At 53.9% G+C, this 14,883-nt stretch overlaps 1 protein-coding gene across 3 annotated transcripts in view; it reads right to left on the bottom strand.

Annotated features, from left to right (window-relative positions):
• adgrg4a (adhesion G protein-coupled receptor G4a) overlaps positions 1–14,883 on the bottom strand; it is a 172,818-nt gene that overhangs the window by 80,168 nt on the left and 77,767 nt on the right. For 2 of the 3 annotated variants that reach the window (XM_063061469.1, XM_063061468.1), the window contains exons 4-5: positions 9,271–9,332; positions 8,641–8,680 (exon numbers count right to left, since the gene is read on the bottom strand). In XM_063061469.1, the coding sequence (XP_062917539.1) occupies positions 8,641–8,680; positions 9,271–9,332 (102 nt within the window). Of the gene's footprint in view, positions 1–8,640; positions 8,681–9,270; positions 9,333–14,883 lie in introns of those variants that run through there. The other variant, XM_063061470.1, reaches the window with a different exon arrangement.

Genomic DNA, 14,883 nt, shown 5'->3' on the forward strand with positions numbered 1-14,883 from the left:
GGTCGACCAAGTGGCAGATGTCCGGGGTCGATCAGTTTGAGAAGCAGCTGGTCGACTTGGAACCCCAGCTGGGGCTGACCAACGGCGATCCACCCTTGAGGATGAGTGCCGAAGGAAACAGAGGGGTGCCTGCAGCTTGAGAGGTCCTGGGGCGCTTATAAGAACATGAGACATTGGAGCAGAATTAGGCCTTTCAGCCCATCGAGTCTGCTCTGTCATTGTATCATCACTCAACCCCATACACCTGCTTTCTCACCATAACCTTTGATGCCCTGACCGATCAGGAAACCATCAACCTCTGCCTTAAATATACCCACGGACTTGGCCTCCACTGCAGTCCGTGGCAGAGCATTCCGCAGATACACCACTCTTTGTCTTAAAAAAAAATTCCTCCTTACCTCTGTTCCTAAAGGTCGCCCCTCAATTTTGATGATCTGCCCTCCAGTTCTGGATACCCCAACCATAGGAAACATCCACCCTATCCAGTCCTTTCAACATTCAGTAGGTTTCAATGAGATCCCTACACATTCTTCTAAATTCCAGTGAGAACAGGCCCTAAGCTCTCAAACGCTCCTCATATGTTAACCCCTTCATTCCTGGAATCATCCTTGTGAATCTCCTCTGGACTGTCTCCAATGACAACACATCCTTTCTGAGATATGGGGCCCAAAACTGTTGACAATACTCCAAGTGTGGTATGACTAGCATTTTATAAAGCCTCAGCATTACCTCCTTGCTCTTTTTATTCTATCCCCCTTGAAATAAATGCCAACATTGCTTTTACCTTCTTTACCACATGTAAATTTGCACAACAGTGTGTTATCTTGTTAAGCAGCCTCATGTGTGGCACCTTATCAAACACCAACTGAAAATCCAGGTAAATGACATCCACTACCTCTCCTTTGTTCACCCTGCTTGTTACTTCCTTGAAGAACTCTTAACAGATTTGTCGGGAAAGATTTCCCTTGACAGAAATCATGTTGACTTTGATTTATTTTATTATTTTCCACGTACCTCAAAACCTCATCCTTAATAAAAGACCCCAACACTTTCCAATCACTGAGGTTAGGCTAACTGGCTTATATTTTCCTTTCTGCTTCCCTCCTCCCTTCTTAAAGAATGGAGAGACATACTGGGGTAAGGCATTGGGTATAAATCAGCTGGTCACCGATATGATATGGTACTGACTGGTTATCTTAGTCCTGCCCACTGCTTTTGGCTCCAGGACCCAGAAGAGGCTGCTGGACTTCTTCTGGAGCAATGGGAGCATTGGGTCTCTGGGGCAATGGGGCAATGGGTCTCTGGGGCAATGGGGGCATTGGGTCTCTGGGGCAATGGGGGCATTGGATCTCTGGGGCAATGGGGGCATTGGGTCTCTGGGGCAATGGGGGCATTGGATCTCTGGGGCAATGGGGCAATGGGTCTCTGGGGCAATGGGGGCATTGGGTCTTTGGGGAAATAGGGGGCATTGGGTCTCTGGGGCAATGGGGGCATTGGGTCTCTGGGGCAATAGAGCACTGGGTGTCTGCTGCAGTGCTGGGACTTCTGATCGTGGAGGGCGGTCAGTCATTGGTGTGCATACATACCCAGCTGGGTGCTCTGTGCCTCAGTACCCTGCAGATACCTGTATAGCGGCCACCCTTCGAGATGTGCGCTAGCGACGTACCTTCTGTGCCAGAGACATCGCCTGATGGAAGGCACATGGCTTCCGATGGCAAGCAGCAGTCATGCTGCTTTGAGGGAGCTGCATTGGTTTTCTCGAGAGCTGTTGAGTGTATGGGCCTGGTCTCATCCAGACAGGTGGAGGACAGTGCTCCAGCTGCAAGAGGGATTGGTCCTCATTCCATCACATCATGGTGGCTGTTGAGGGTTTGAGGAAGTGGAGGGTTCCAGCTGCAGCAACACTTGTCAGACCCAGGCCTTGAGATACCTCACGGGCCAGGGTCTCACAGAATGCTGGCAGTCTCGCGGGGATGCCCACTGTGCCCTTCTGTGATGCTCCAAAGCGTTTCTTGTACGGGCTGCTCCTGCACACTGTTCACTTCCTTGCCTTCGTCTGCCGACCAGACCCGCCTTGGCGGTCTGTTTTACCATCTGGCGGCAGGGGAGGCCCCCAGCGGAAATCTTGTTATTCAGGAGTGCTTCCCCACACATTAGCAGTCTGGGGTGGGAGGTGTTGCACAGACGGTGTGGCCCTTGAGCATGAAGACCAGGGGCCACACAAGGAGGAGGATATATGTCCGGTTAAGGCTGTATTCTTGGAGTATATCCCCCACCCAAGCTGGAGGATAGCCTTGTCTTACAGGTGCCCTCTGCTGGGGTGACATCTCCGAAACAGGCATCCATAGCAGAGGGTGCAGGAGACTGAGGATGCCTCAGGAGGGGTCAGCATGCCCCAGCATATCTTCAGTCTAAAAGGGACCCTCTGGGCTAGTGAGCAGCTCCATAGCAGAGGGTCTGTGTGAGGAGGCAGACTTGTCTTTGACTGAGGCTGCATACCCAGAGCGTGTATTCCCTGGGAAGAGGAAAAGCCCTGAAGAAAAGGGGTCACGTCACCTGTGGGTAGAGGTTCACCAGGGCAATTAGTTTCCCAGATTGTTGCCTCAATTAAAGCCAAATGCCCTACTGTGGAGCGGCCAGCTCTGGTGCACGAGGGGAACCGGAACACCCTTGCATCGCCATTCCACATAGATATTCAGAGAGAGAGTGTCCCAACGGGTGGGAAGGGAGAGGACTCTCTTAGTGCTGCTTGCAGGGAGTGTGATGAGGGTGTGGAGGTGAGCACGGCCCAGATGCTCCACGTGCTGCACCTAATCTTCAGGAGAGTTAGCAGGTTGATTGCTCCAAGCTCAGAAAGTACAGTTCTGAGAGGTGGTGGTGAGCAGGGGACCTGCCCTACTCCACATCTGGGACAGATTCTGGATTCAGGGGTAGCAGGGCCTCCCCCTATCACTTTGTAGGGATGGAGTACTGATTATGGTGGGGTCTCCCATTGGCGATGACTGCCTGGAGGGCAACGAGGTGGTGGGATACGGTGCAGGGAGGAGGAGACGGACTCTTTTAAAGCGAACGGCAGACTCCTTTGACCCCAGAACTGAATCACAGCCATTTCTGTGAAGGAATTCCAGCAGTTCATGGAGGACTACTGGAGGAAATTGTTTAAGATCCAACTGGCCACTGACACTGGTCAGGTCTACAAAGGGTTGTTCAGTCCACACACACTAACTCCAAAAGAATGGGATGGGGGCCAAGATGACCCACAAAGAGAAGCGCCAATTTCAGAGACTCCTGGTCTCCATGAAGACAATCCAGGGCTCGAAGGGGAGCTCTCCTCATTCTTCCAAGGGCACCAGTGAGAGGTTGTAGTATAGTGCTTCATAAAACTTTGCATAGGTATGCTGGCATTCATAGCAAGAGGATTCGAGTACAGGAGCAGGGAGGTACTACTGCAGTTGTACAAGGCCTTGGTGAGACCACACCTAGAGTATTGTGTGCAGTTTTGGTCCCCTAATCTGAGGAAAGACATTCTTGCCATAGAGGGAGTACAAAGAAGGTTCACCAGATTGATTCCTGTGATGGCAGGTCTTTCATATGATGAAAGACTGGATCGACTAAGCTTATACTCTCAGGAATTTAGGAGATTGAGGGGGGATCTTATTGAAGCATATAAAATCCTAAAGGGATTGGACAGGCTAAATGCAGGAAGATTGTTCCCGGTGTTGGGGAAGTCCAGAACGAGGGGTCACAGTTTGAGGATAAAGGGGAAGCCTTTTAGGATCGAGATTAGGAAAAGCTTCTTCACACAGAGAGTGGTGAATCTGTGGAATTCTCTGCCACAGGAAACAGTTGAGGCCAGTTCATTGGCTATATTTAAGAGGGAATTAAATATGGCCCTTGTGACTAAAGGGATCGGGGGTATCGGGGGAAGGCTGGTACAGGGTTCCGAGTTGGATGATCAGCCATGATCATACTGAATGGCGGTGCAGGCTCAAAGGGCCGAATGGCCTACTCCTGCACCTATTTTCTATGTTTCTATGTTTCTATATAGCAACTCTTAACATCAATGGTGGCAGGTGTCGCTGCACAGATTCCATCATCTCTGTTTCTTCCCGGATGGGAGAAATACAGTGAGCTTCTTGCAGGAGCCAGTGCCGTTCCTGGAGATGAATCCGCTTGGCACTGGAATGGCTGCGGGGGGCGGGGTGTCCACACGAGCCACCTCAGCTCCAGTTCCAGCGGAATGGGCATCTTGTTGGCCCTTTCTTCCCAGCCTGAGATATTGCATTCAGGAACGTGCCAGGCCACCTGCTTCACCTGGCCATGCACCAAGATGCTGTGCTGATGCACTTTGTCAATGTGAAGGGTCCTGAGCCCAGCCTGCTTTGCTGGGGTCTGTTGACCATAGCAGGTACATCATCAATTGCACCTTTGAGGAGAGGGTTCAATCTGGTCTCCAGGGTAGCCAAGCATTAGCGCAGAGATTAAGGGAGATAGTTGCCGCCTTCGACTTGGTCCACGGGTGTGTTTCCCTCACCCTCCTGTGCTCTCTCAAGGAGGTATAGAGGGGGTGGAAAATTGCTGATCGATCGATCCAGGCTGCAAGTTTTCCGAGTGTCAGCCACCTCCAGGCATTGGTTTTGTGCTTTGTGCTTAGACCTCCTGCTGGTGTGGGCAGAGCTCAGTGCCCTGCCTGCACACTGGCATTCCAACAACTGACTGCTGGAGGATGGCCGATTCCAGAATTCGTTCTGTCACCTTTGAAGGACCTGGTGGGAAGGAAAGGGGAGTTTCTCCTCCCTGAGACTCTGGTGGGCTGTGGGCATCTGACTATTCTGCTAGGAATACGCTTATGGATCAACTAAGCGGCAGATGTCTGGGATCAAGAAGAAACTGATGGATCTGGAGTCCTGGCTTGGGCTGACCAATGGTGACCAGCCCCTCTGGGATGAGTAGCTGCAGAAGAAGGAGGTGCTGAGGCTCCTGCAGCTGGAGAGGTCCCGAGGCGCTTATGTGAGGTTGCGGGTCCAGATGCTGCAGGATCTGGACCGTGCCTCGCCGTTCTTCTACTCTCTTGAGAAGGAGAGGGGTGTTTGCAGGTAACTTGTGGAGTTGCTGCTCCATCATGGATCCAGTGAGAATTCCATTCCTTTTGTGAGGCTCTCTTCTTGCCGGACCTGTGCAGTGAGGATGCATGCAGGACTCTGGGAGGACTTGCCAAGGGTTAGCCCTGGGGGTGCTGAGCGGTTAGATGCTTCACTATCTTTGGAGGAGCTGACCAGTGCCCTCAACCAGCTGCAGAGAGGCAAGTCCCAGGACTAGACGGGTTGACCATTGAATTTCTCCGGGCCTTCTGGGACATCCTGGGGCTTGATTATACCAGGGAACAGGGGGAAATCCTGGCAACGGTTGAGATGCCCCTCTGTTGGGGAAGAACAGTCGTGGCCCTGCTGCCAAAGAAGGGGGATCTCCATTGCCTGTGGAATTGGCACCCAGTCTCCCTCCTTAGTGTGGAGTTCAAGATCTTTGCCTGGTCAATGGCCAATTGTCTGGGGTCCGTGCTGGCTCAAGTGGTCCATCCTGACCAGTCCCACACAGTCTGAGCGTGGTCAATCCAGGACAATACCCACCTTGGTTGGGATCTGATTCACCTGTGCCGAGAGGCTGGTCTGTCAGCTACCTTTCTCTCCCTCGATCAGGAAAGGGCATTTGACAGGATGGACCATGAGTTCTTTTTGGGTCTCTGCACACATTCAAGCTCAGGCCACATTTTGTGGCCCATACCCGACTGTTTTACACTGCTGAGGAGTGCCTCATTAAAGGTAATAGGTCCTTTTGCTTTGGGAGGGGAGTGTGTCAAGGGTTGCCCTGTCCCTGCTGAAGAGTCTCAGCCTGAAACGTCGAAGAACTCTCTGCCTAGCCTGCTGAGTTCCTCCAGCATTTTGTGTGTTGTCGGGGCAGTTGTACTCTGTCTGCATGGAATATTCCTGTGCCTTCTCTGTAAGAGGTTACCCAGACATGGAGGTTGTCTTTTTGGCTTACGTTGATGATGTCCTCATGGCCACTGACCATGTTGTAGAGGATTCGAGACTGTCAGTAGATCTTCTCGGCCACGTCCTCTGCAGAGGTCAACTGGGAAAAATGTGCAGGCCTCTCAGTGGGCCCGTGGCAGGCGGATCCCGACTGGAAGGGTTGAGACCTTTTGTGTTGAGTGCCTCCTCTACTTGTGGGGGGGGGGGGTCTACTGGAGGTTGGCAGAGGAGGCCTGGCTGGCGAGCTGGTGGGGCTTGCAGTCAAAAATCTCTCCACAGCTTGGATGCTGGTAGGGCATGCTTTGTGCAATCTTGTACTGGAGAAGGATATTGGTTAAAAAATCAGCTGGTTGCCTCCATGAAATGGTACTGGCTGGTTAGTTCAGTTCCATCCTCTGCTATTGTCTCCAGGACCCAGCAGAGGCTGGTGGATTTCTTCTGGGACAATAACAGGCATCGGGTCTCCTGCAGTCCTGGTGTGCGTATGTACCCAGCTGGTGGCTCTCCACCTCAGGAAGCGGCAGAGATACCTATATAGACCTCTCTCTGAGCTGGCATGAGCTGGCAACACCCTTTCTCTGCGGGGGACGCTGCCTGTCAGAGGGCACGCAGCTTCCAGCGGCAGGTGGCAGGTGTGAACTGCACCGGTTTTATTGAATGCGGCTCTGTGTACGGGATTTAGTTACGTCCAAACAGGGTGCTCCTGTGCAGGCAGGGGATAGTGTTCTGGCTGTCCCATCCTGTCACAGCAAGTGCTGAGGAAGCTTGGGGGTTTGGAGGGAACCTGGCTGTGCTACCACATGAATGGCTGGAATGGCTCATTGTACCTTTGCGCAACAGGGTCTCACATAATGTCTCCTGCTGTGAAGCTCCAAAGTGTTCCTTGTATGGCTGCTCCTGCACACCTTTCACCTCCTTGCCTTCATCTGGCACCAGACTCGTCTTGGCAGTCTGTTTTACCATCTGCCGGCAGGGGAGGTCGCCAGTGGAAATCTCTTTATGCTGGGGTCCTTCCCCTGTACACTGGGGACCTGGGGTGGAAGGTGTTGCATAGGACAGTACCGTGCAACAGGTTTTTAAGCAGGTTGTCTGACACCCCGTCCACCTGTCCAGTCTGTGTCCGGGGGGAGTCAGTGTACCATGCATATATGGAGTGTGAGAGGCTGCAGCCCGGGTTTGAACACCTGAAGGGGCTGTTCCTCAGACTCTGGTTGCACTTCAAACCCGCACTCCTTATATATGGTGTGACGAAAGAGGGTTACAAAAGTACACATAGATTAAGATGTTAACTGTCCTGTGCTAGCACCAGTGGGATCAACAGTTGATCTGCCACCTGCCTTCAGGAGAGAGAGGTAAGTAAGACAATGGAGCAGCATTTGGAAATGTTAATGAAGAGACAAGAGAGTTTAACAGAAGGAGACACCAGTCTGAGTATTGTCAAGACCGGCTCCTTTTGAACCCTGAACTGTTTGAAGTGTGATGAACAGGCGATACCCCAGCAGGGGGATAAAAAGGGGCAGGTTCGCTAAGACACGACACACGACACCACGAGGTAACGAGACCCTGGAAGCAGTGAGCTCCCCCCACTAGTTGGTGGGAGTATTTTGGAGGTCTGGTCACGGGACCAGCCATAGACGCACAGGGTAGAAAGATACGGTTGGCGGGAACCTGGTGTGTGTCCGCCCTTGCCTGGGTGCTGGGTTCACCGCTGAAGAACGATCGTGTCTGGAACGGAGGGGTCACAGTCGGTGACCTCAGAAGACATTACAAAGGGCTCGCCCAAAAGCTGACTGCGAGGAATATCGAAGGTCTGTTTGGAATCCGATTTGAATATTCATTCGTTCTCTCTCTCCACCGCCCCCCCCACCCCCAACGGCACAACAGTGATTACTGTGAACTGAACTGAACTCAATTGAACTGAACTTTGCGTCACTTGAAACTGGTCAAGACGGCGATAGAGCTTGATTGATCCTATTATCCTAGTTCTGTGTACATGTGTGTTTATTCATTGCTGAACTGTTGCATTTATTATCCTTTTGATTAGAGTACTGTGTTGCTTATTTCTTTAATAAAGCTTTCTTAGTTCCAGTAATCCAGACTCCAACTGAGTGGTCCATTTCTGCTGGTTTGGCAACCCAGTTACGGGGTACGTAACAATGGACACTCAGTCCAAAAGCGGGCAGGTTGCAAAGAGGCACTCAGTACTGAAGGGGGAAGGTCTTTTGCAGGGTCGACTGGTGGGCTTGTACCTGGGTCTGGCCAAGACGACTAGTCGAGGGTCCAGGAGGCAGAAAGTCGTGGGCTCTGCTGGAGCCGACTGCCTGCCTCTCTTCCAGGGATAAGTTCATGTCCAGCTGTCCTTGGAGAGCGAGCTTGCCATCACGATGGCTACAGTGGGGGATTTACGGCAACAGTTTTATAGACTTTGTTCACTGTCTTGTAAATACCTGATGTTTGTATTTTGTGTACTTTTGTAGTTTTGGGAGAAGAGGAGAGGGAGTGTGGGAGGATGTGCGTGTGTTCTCAGACCTGCCGTGTGTGGTGTAGGAGTCAGTAATGTGCGTGGCCCTGAGCTACCCGGCAGTGTTGTGTGGGTGGGGTTGGAACTCACCATGAGACAGTTGCTGGTTATCCCTCGGACCCTGGAGTCCCTGGAAGAAACCATAGGTTTAGTTATTGGGGCTGTTTGCCTGGAGGTGCCATACCACTGCCATACTTCAGCAACTACACTGGAACAAGGGACAACCGAAACTCGAGGTTAAAGGCCTGAGGGATCCAAGTTGGAGTGGAGGAAGTGTGGAACAGCATGAGAGCACACCTGAACTGTGGAGATACAAGGTGGGTGGGCCATCGGGGGGTGGGGGTGGAGTGGTCCGTGTGGACGGATGTCCTGTCTTGGGGATGCTGGACTCTTCTGAGGGAGATCTGAAAAGACCCAGTGAACTGGTCAGCGGCGGGGCGAAGGTGTTTCTCTGCGATGGACCGCACTGGGTCATCAGAACTGTGTATTCTGGGAGTTGCGGACCAGACCTCATTTCTGGGGCTTGTGTCCCACTGTGTGGCACAGGAAACGGAGTCAGTGGACAGGACCAGGATCAAGAGCACACAAATCCCTCCGGCCCAAGACACAGAGAAGCATCGATGGGGCGGAGTGAGAAAGGAGCTTGCACATGGGAATGGCTGGGAGAAGGACAATGCTGTATTGGCCCCACAGACACTCCCCACTGCACGTCTGGCCCACCTGTGTTGGTCTGTCACTTTCAGGTCCAGCAGGACGATGTCAGTATGGAAGAGGCTCTTCAGCTGTTGGGAGGAGGGGAAACAGAAACTGAGCAATTCACGGACAAATGCACACACATGGGACTTGATGGCCAAAATCTGACAGGTCACTGACAAACCCACAGGCTGACCAACTGACCGACCCACACTCGGACACACCCAACAAAGCACACGCTGACACACTGACCAGAGAGCACACTGAATAATTGACTGAACCACAACATAACCAATGAACAAACCAAACACTGACCACCTGATTGAACCACACACTGACCCACCGAACAACTAAACAAACCACCCACATATCCACCATATCAACTACACCTTGACCACACACTGAACCAAATACTGACCACTTCACTGAACAACATGCTGACCCACTGAACAAACCACACACTCACATACTGACCAAATCACACACTGACACACAGACTGAACCATACACTGACCAACAGACCGAACCACACACTGACCCACTGTCCGAACCACATACTGACCCACTGTCCGAACCACATACTGAGACACCGACCGAACCACACACTGACACACCGACCAAACCACACACTGACCCAGTGACCGAACCACACACTGACCCACTGACCGAACCACACACTCACATACTGACCAAATCACACACTGACACACAGACTGAACCACACACTGACCAACAGACCGAACCACACACTGACCCACTGTCCGAACCACATACTGAGACACCGACCGAACCACACACTGACACACCGACCAAACCACACACTGACCCAGTGACCGAACCACACACTGACCCACTGACCGAACCACACACTGGCCCACTGAACGAGCCACACACTGACACACTGACCGAATCACACACTGACACACTAACTGAACCACGCACTGACCCACCGAACCAACCACACACTGACACACTGACCGAGCCGCACAGCGACCCACCGACCGAGCCACACACCGACCCACCGACCGAACCACACACTGACTCACTGACCGAACACACACAGACACACCGACCGAACCACACACTGGCCCAGTGACCGAACCACACACTGGCCCAGTGACCGAACCACACACTGACCCACTGACTGAACCACACACTGACCCACCGAGCAAACCACACACTGACACACCGACCGAACCACACACTGACCCACTGACTGAACCACACACTGACCCACAGACCGAACCACACACTGACACACCGACCGAACCACACACTGACCCACCGACCGAACCACAGACTGACCCACTGACCGAACCACACACAGGCCCACTGACCGAACCACAGACAGACCCACTGACTGAACCACACACTGACCCACCGAGCAAACCACACACTGACACACCGACCGAACCACACACTGACCCACTGACTGAACCACACACTGACCCACAGACCGAACCACACACTGACACACTGACCAAACCACACACTGACCCACTGACTGAACCACAGACTGACCCACTGACCGAACCACACACTGACACACCGACCGAACCACACACTGACCCACTGACCGAACCACAGACAGACCCACTGACTGAACCACACACTGACACACCAACCGAACCACACACTGACACACTGACCGAACCACACACTGACCCACCCACCGAACCACGCACTGACCCACTGACTGAACCACACACTGACCCACCGAGCAAACCACACACTGACACACCGACCGAACCACACACTGACCCACCCACCGAACCACACACTGACCCACTGACTGAACCACACACTGACCCACCGAGCAAACCACACACTGACACACCGACCGAACCACACACTGACCCACTGACCGAACCACACACTGACCCACTGTCCGAACCACATACTGAGACGCCGACCGAACCACACACTGACACACCGACCAAACCACACACTGACCCAGTGACCGAACCACACACTGACCCACTGACCGAACCACACACTGGCCCACTGAACGAGCCACACACTGACACACTGACCGAATCACACACTGACACACTAACTGAACCACGCACTGACCCACCGAACCAACCACACACTGACACACTGACCGAGCCGCACAGCGACCCACCGACCGAGCCACACACCGACCCACCGACCGAACCACACACTGACTCACTGACCGAACACACACAGACACACCGACCGAACCACACACTGACCCAGTGACCGAACCACACACTGGCCCAGTGACCGAACCACACACTGACCCACTGACTGAACCACACACTGACCCACCGAGCAAACCACACACTGACACACCGACCGAACCACACACTGACCCACTGACTGAACCACACACTGACCCACAGACCGAACCACACACTGACACACCGACCGAACCACACACTGACCCACCGACCGAACCACAGACTGACCCACTGACCGAACCACACACAGGCCCACTGACCGAACCACAGACAGACCCACTGACTGAACCACACACTGACCCACCGAGCAAACCACACACTGACACACCGACCGAACCACACACTGACCCACTGACTGAACCACACACTGACCCACAGACCGAACCACACACTGACACACTGACCAAACCACACACTGACCCACTGACTGAACCACAGACTGACCCACTGACCGAACCACACACTGACACACCGACCGAACCACACACTGACCCACTGACCGAACCACAGACAGACCCACTGACTGAACCACACACTGACACACCAACCGAACCACACACTGACACACCGACTGAACCACACACTGACACACTGACCGAACCACACACTGACCCACCCACCGAACCACGCACTGACCCACTGACTGAACCACACACTGACCCACCGAGCAAACCACACACTGACACACCGACCGAACCACACACTGACCCACCCACCGAACCACACACTGACCCACTGACTGAACCACACACTGACCCACCGAGCAAACCACACACTGACACACCGACCGAACCACACACTGACCCACTGACCGAACCACACACTGACCCACTGTCCGAACCACATACTGAGACACCGACCGAACCACACACTGACACACCGACCAAACCACACACTGACCCAGTGACCGAACCACACACTGACCCACTGACCGAACCACACACTGGCCCACTGAACGAGCCACACACTGACACACTGACCGAATCACACACTGACACACTAACTGAACCACGCACTGACCCACCGAACCAACCACACACTGACACACTGACCGAGCCGCACAGCGACCCACCGACCGAGCCACACACCGACCCACCGACCGAACCACACACTGACTCACTGACCGAACACACACAGACACACCGACCGAACCACACACTGACCCAGTGACCGAACCACACACTGGCCCAGTGACCGAACCACACACTGACCCACTGACTGAACCACACACTGACCCACCGAGCAAACCACACACTGACACACCGACCGAACCACACACTGACCCACTGACTGAACCACACACTGACCCACAGACCGAACCACACACTGACACACCGACCGAACCACACACTGACCCACCGACCGAACCACAGACTGACCCACTGACCGAACCACACACAGGCCCACTGACCGAACCACAGACAGACCCACTGACTGAACCACACACTGACCCACCGAGCAAACCACACACTGACACACCGACCGAACCACACACTGACCCACTGACTGAACCACACACTGACCCACAGACCGAACCACACACTGACACACTGACCAAACCACACACTGACCCACTGACTGAACCACAGACTGACCCACTGACCGAACCACACACTGACACACCGACCGAACCACACACTGACCCACTGACCGAACCACAGACAGACCCACTGACTGAACCACACACTGACACACCAACCGAACCACACACTGACACACCGACTGAACCACACACTGACACACTGACCGAACCACACACTGACCCACCCACCGAACCACGCACTGACCCACTGACTGAACCACACACTGACCCACCGAGCAAACCACACACTGACACACCGACCAAACCACACACTGACCCACCCACCGAACCACACACTGACCCACTGACTGAACCACACACTGACCCACCGAGCAAACCACACACTGACACACCGACCGAACCACACACTGACCCACTGACCGAACCACACACTGACCCACTGTCCGAACCACATACTGAGACACCGACCGAACCACACACTGACACACCGACCAAACCACACACTGACCCAGTGACCGAACCACACACTGACCCACTGACCGAACCACACACTGGCCCACTGAACGAGCCACACACTGACACACTGACCGAATCACACACTGACACACTAACTGAACCACGCACTGACCCACCGAACCAACCACACACTGACACACTGACCGAGCCGCACAGCGACCCACCGACCGAGCCACACACCGACCCACCGACCGAACCACACACTGACTCACTGACCGAACACACACAGACACACCGACCGAACCACACACTGACCCAGTGACCGAACCACACACTGGCCCAGTGACCGAACCACACACTGACCCACTGACTGAACCACACACTGACCCACCGAGCAAACCACACACTGACACACCGACCAAACCACACACTGACCCACTGACTGAACCACACACTGACCCACAGACCGAACCACACACTGACACACCGACCGAACCACACACTGACCCACCGACCGAACCACAGACTGACCCACTGACCGAACCACACACAGGCCCACTGACCGAACCACAGACAGACCCACTGACTGAACCACACACTGACCCACCGAGCAAACCACACACTGACACACCGACCGAACCACACACTGACCCACTGACTGAACCACACACTGACCCACAGACCGAACCACACACTGACACACTGACCAAACCACACACTGACCCACTGACTGAACCACAGACTGACCCACAGACCGAACCACACACTGACACACTGACCAAACCACACACTGACCCACTGACTGAACCACAGACTGACCCACTGACCGAACCACACACTGACACACCGACCGAACCACACACTGACCCACTGACTGAACCACAGACAGACCCACTGACTGAACCACACACTGACACACCAACCGAACCACACACTGACACACCGACTGAACCACACACTGACACACTGACCGAACCACACACTGACCCACCCACCGAACCACGCACTGACCCACTGACTGAACCACACACTGACCCACCAAGCAAACCACACACTGACACACCGACCGAACCACACACTGACCCACTGACTGAACCACACACTGATCCACCGAGCAAACCACACACTGACACACCGACCGAACCACACACTGACCCACTGACCGAACCACACACTGACCCACTGACTGAACCACACACTGACCCACCGAGCAAACCACACACTGACACACCGACCGAACCACACACTGACCCACTGACCGAACCACACACTGACCCACTGACTGAACCACACACTGACCCACAGACCGAACCACACACTGACACACCGACCGAACCACAGACTGACCCACTGACCGAACCACACACAGGTCCACCGACCGAACCACACACAGACACACCGAACGAACCACACACTGACCCACCAAATGAAACACAC

The sequence above is a fragment of the Mobula hypostoma genome, chromosome 10, assembly GCF_963921235.1.
Source record: "Mobula hypostoma chromosome 10, sMobHyp1.1, whole genome shotgun sequence".
NCBI lineage: Eukaryota > Metazoa > Chordata > Chondrichthyes > Myliobatiformes > Myliobatidae > Mobula > Mobula hypostoma.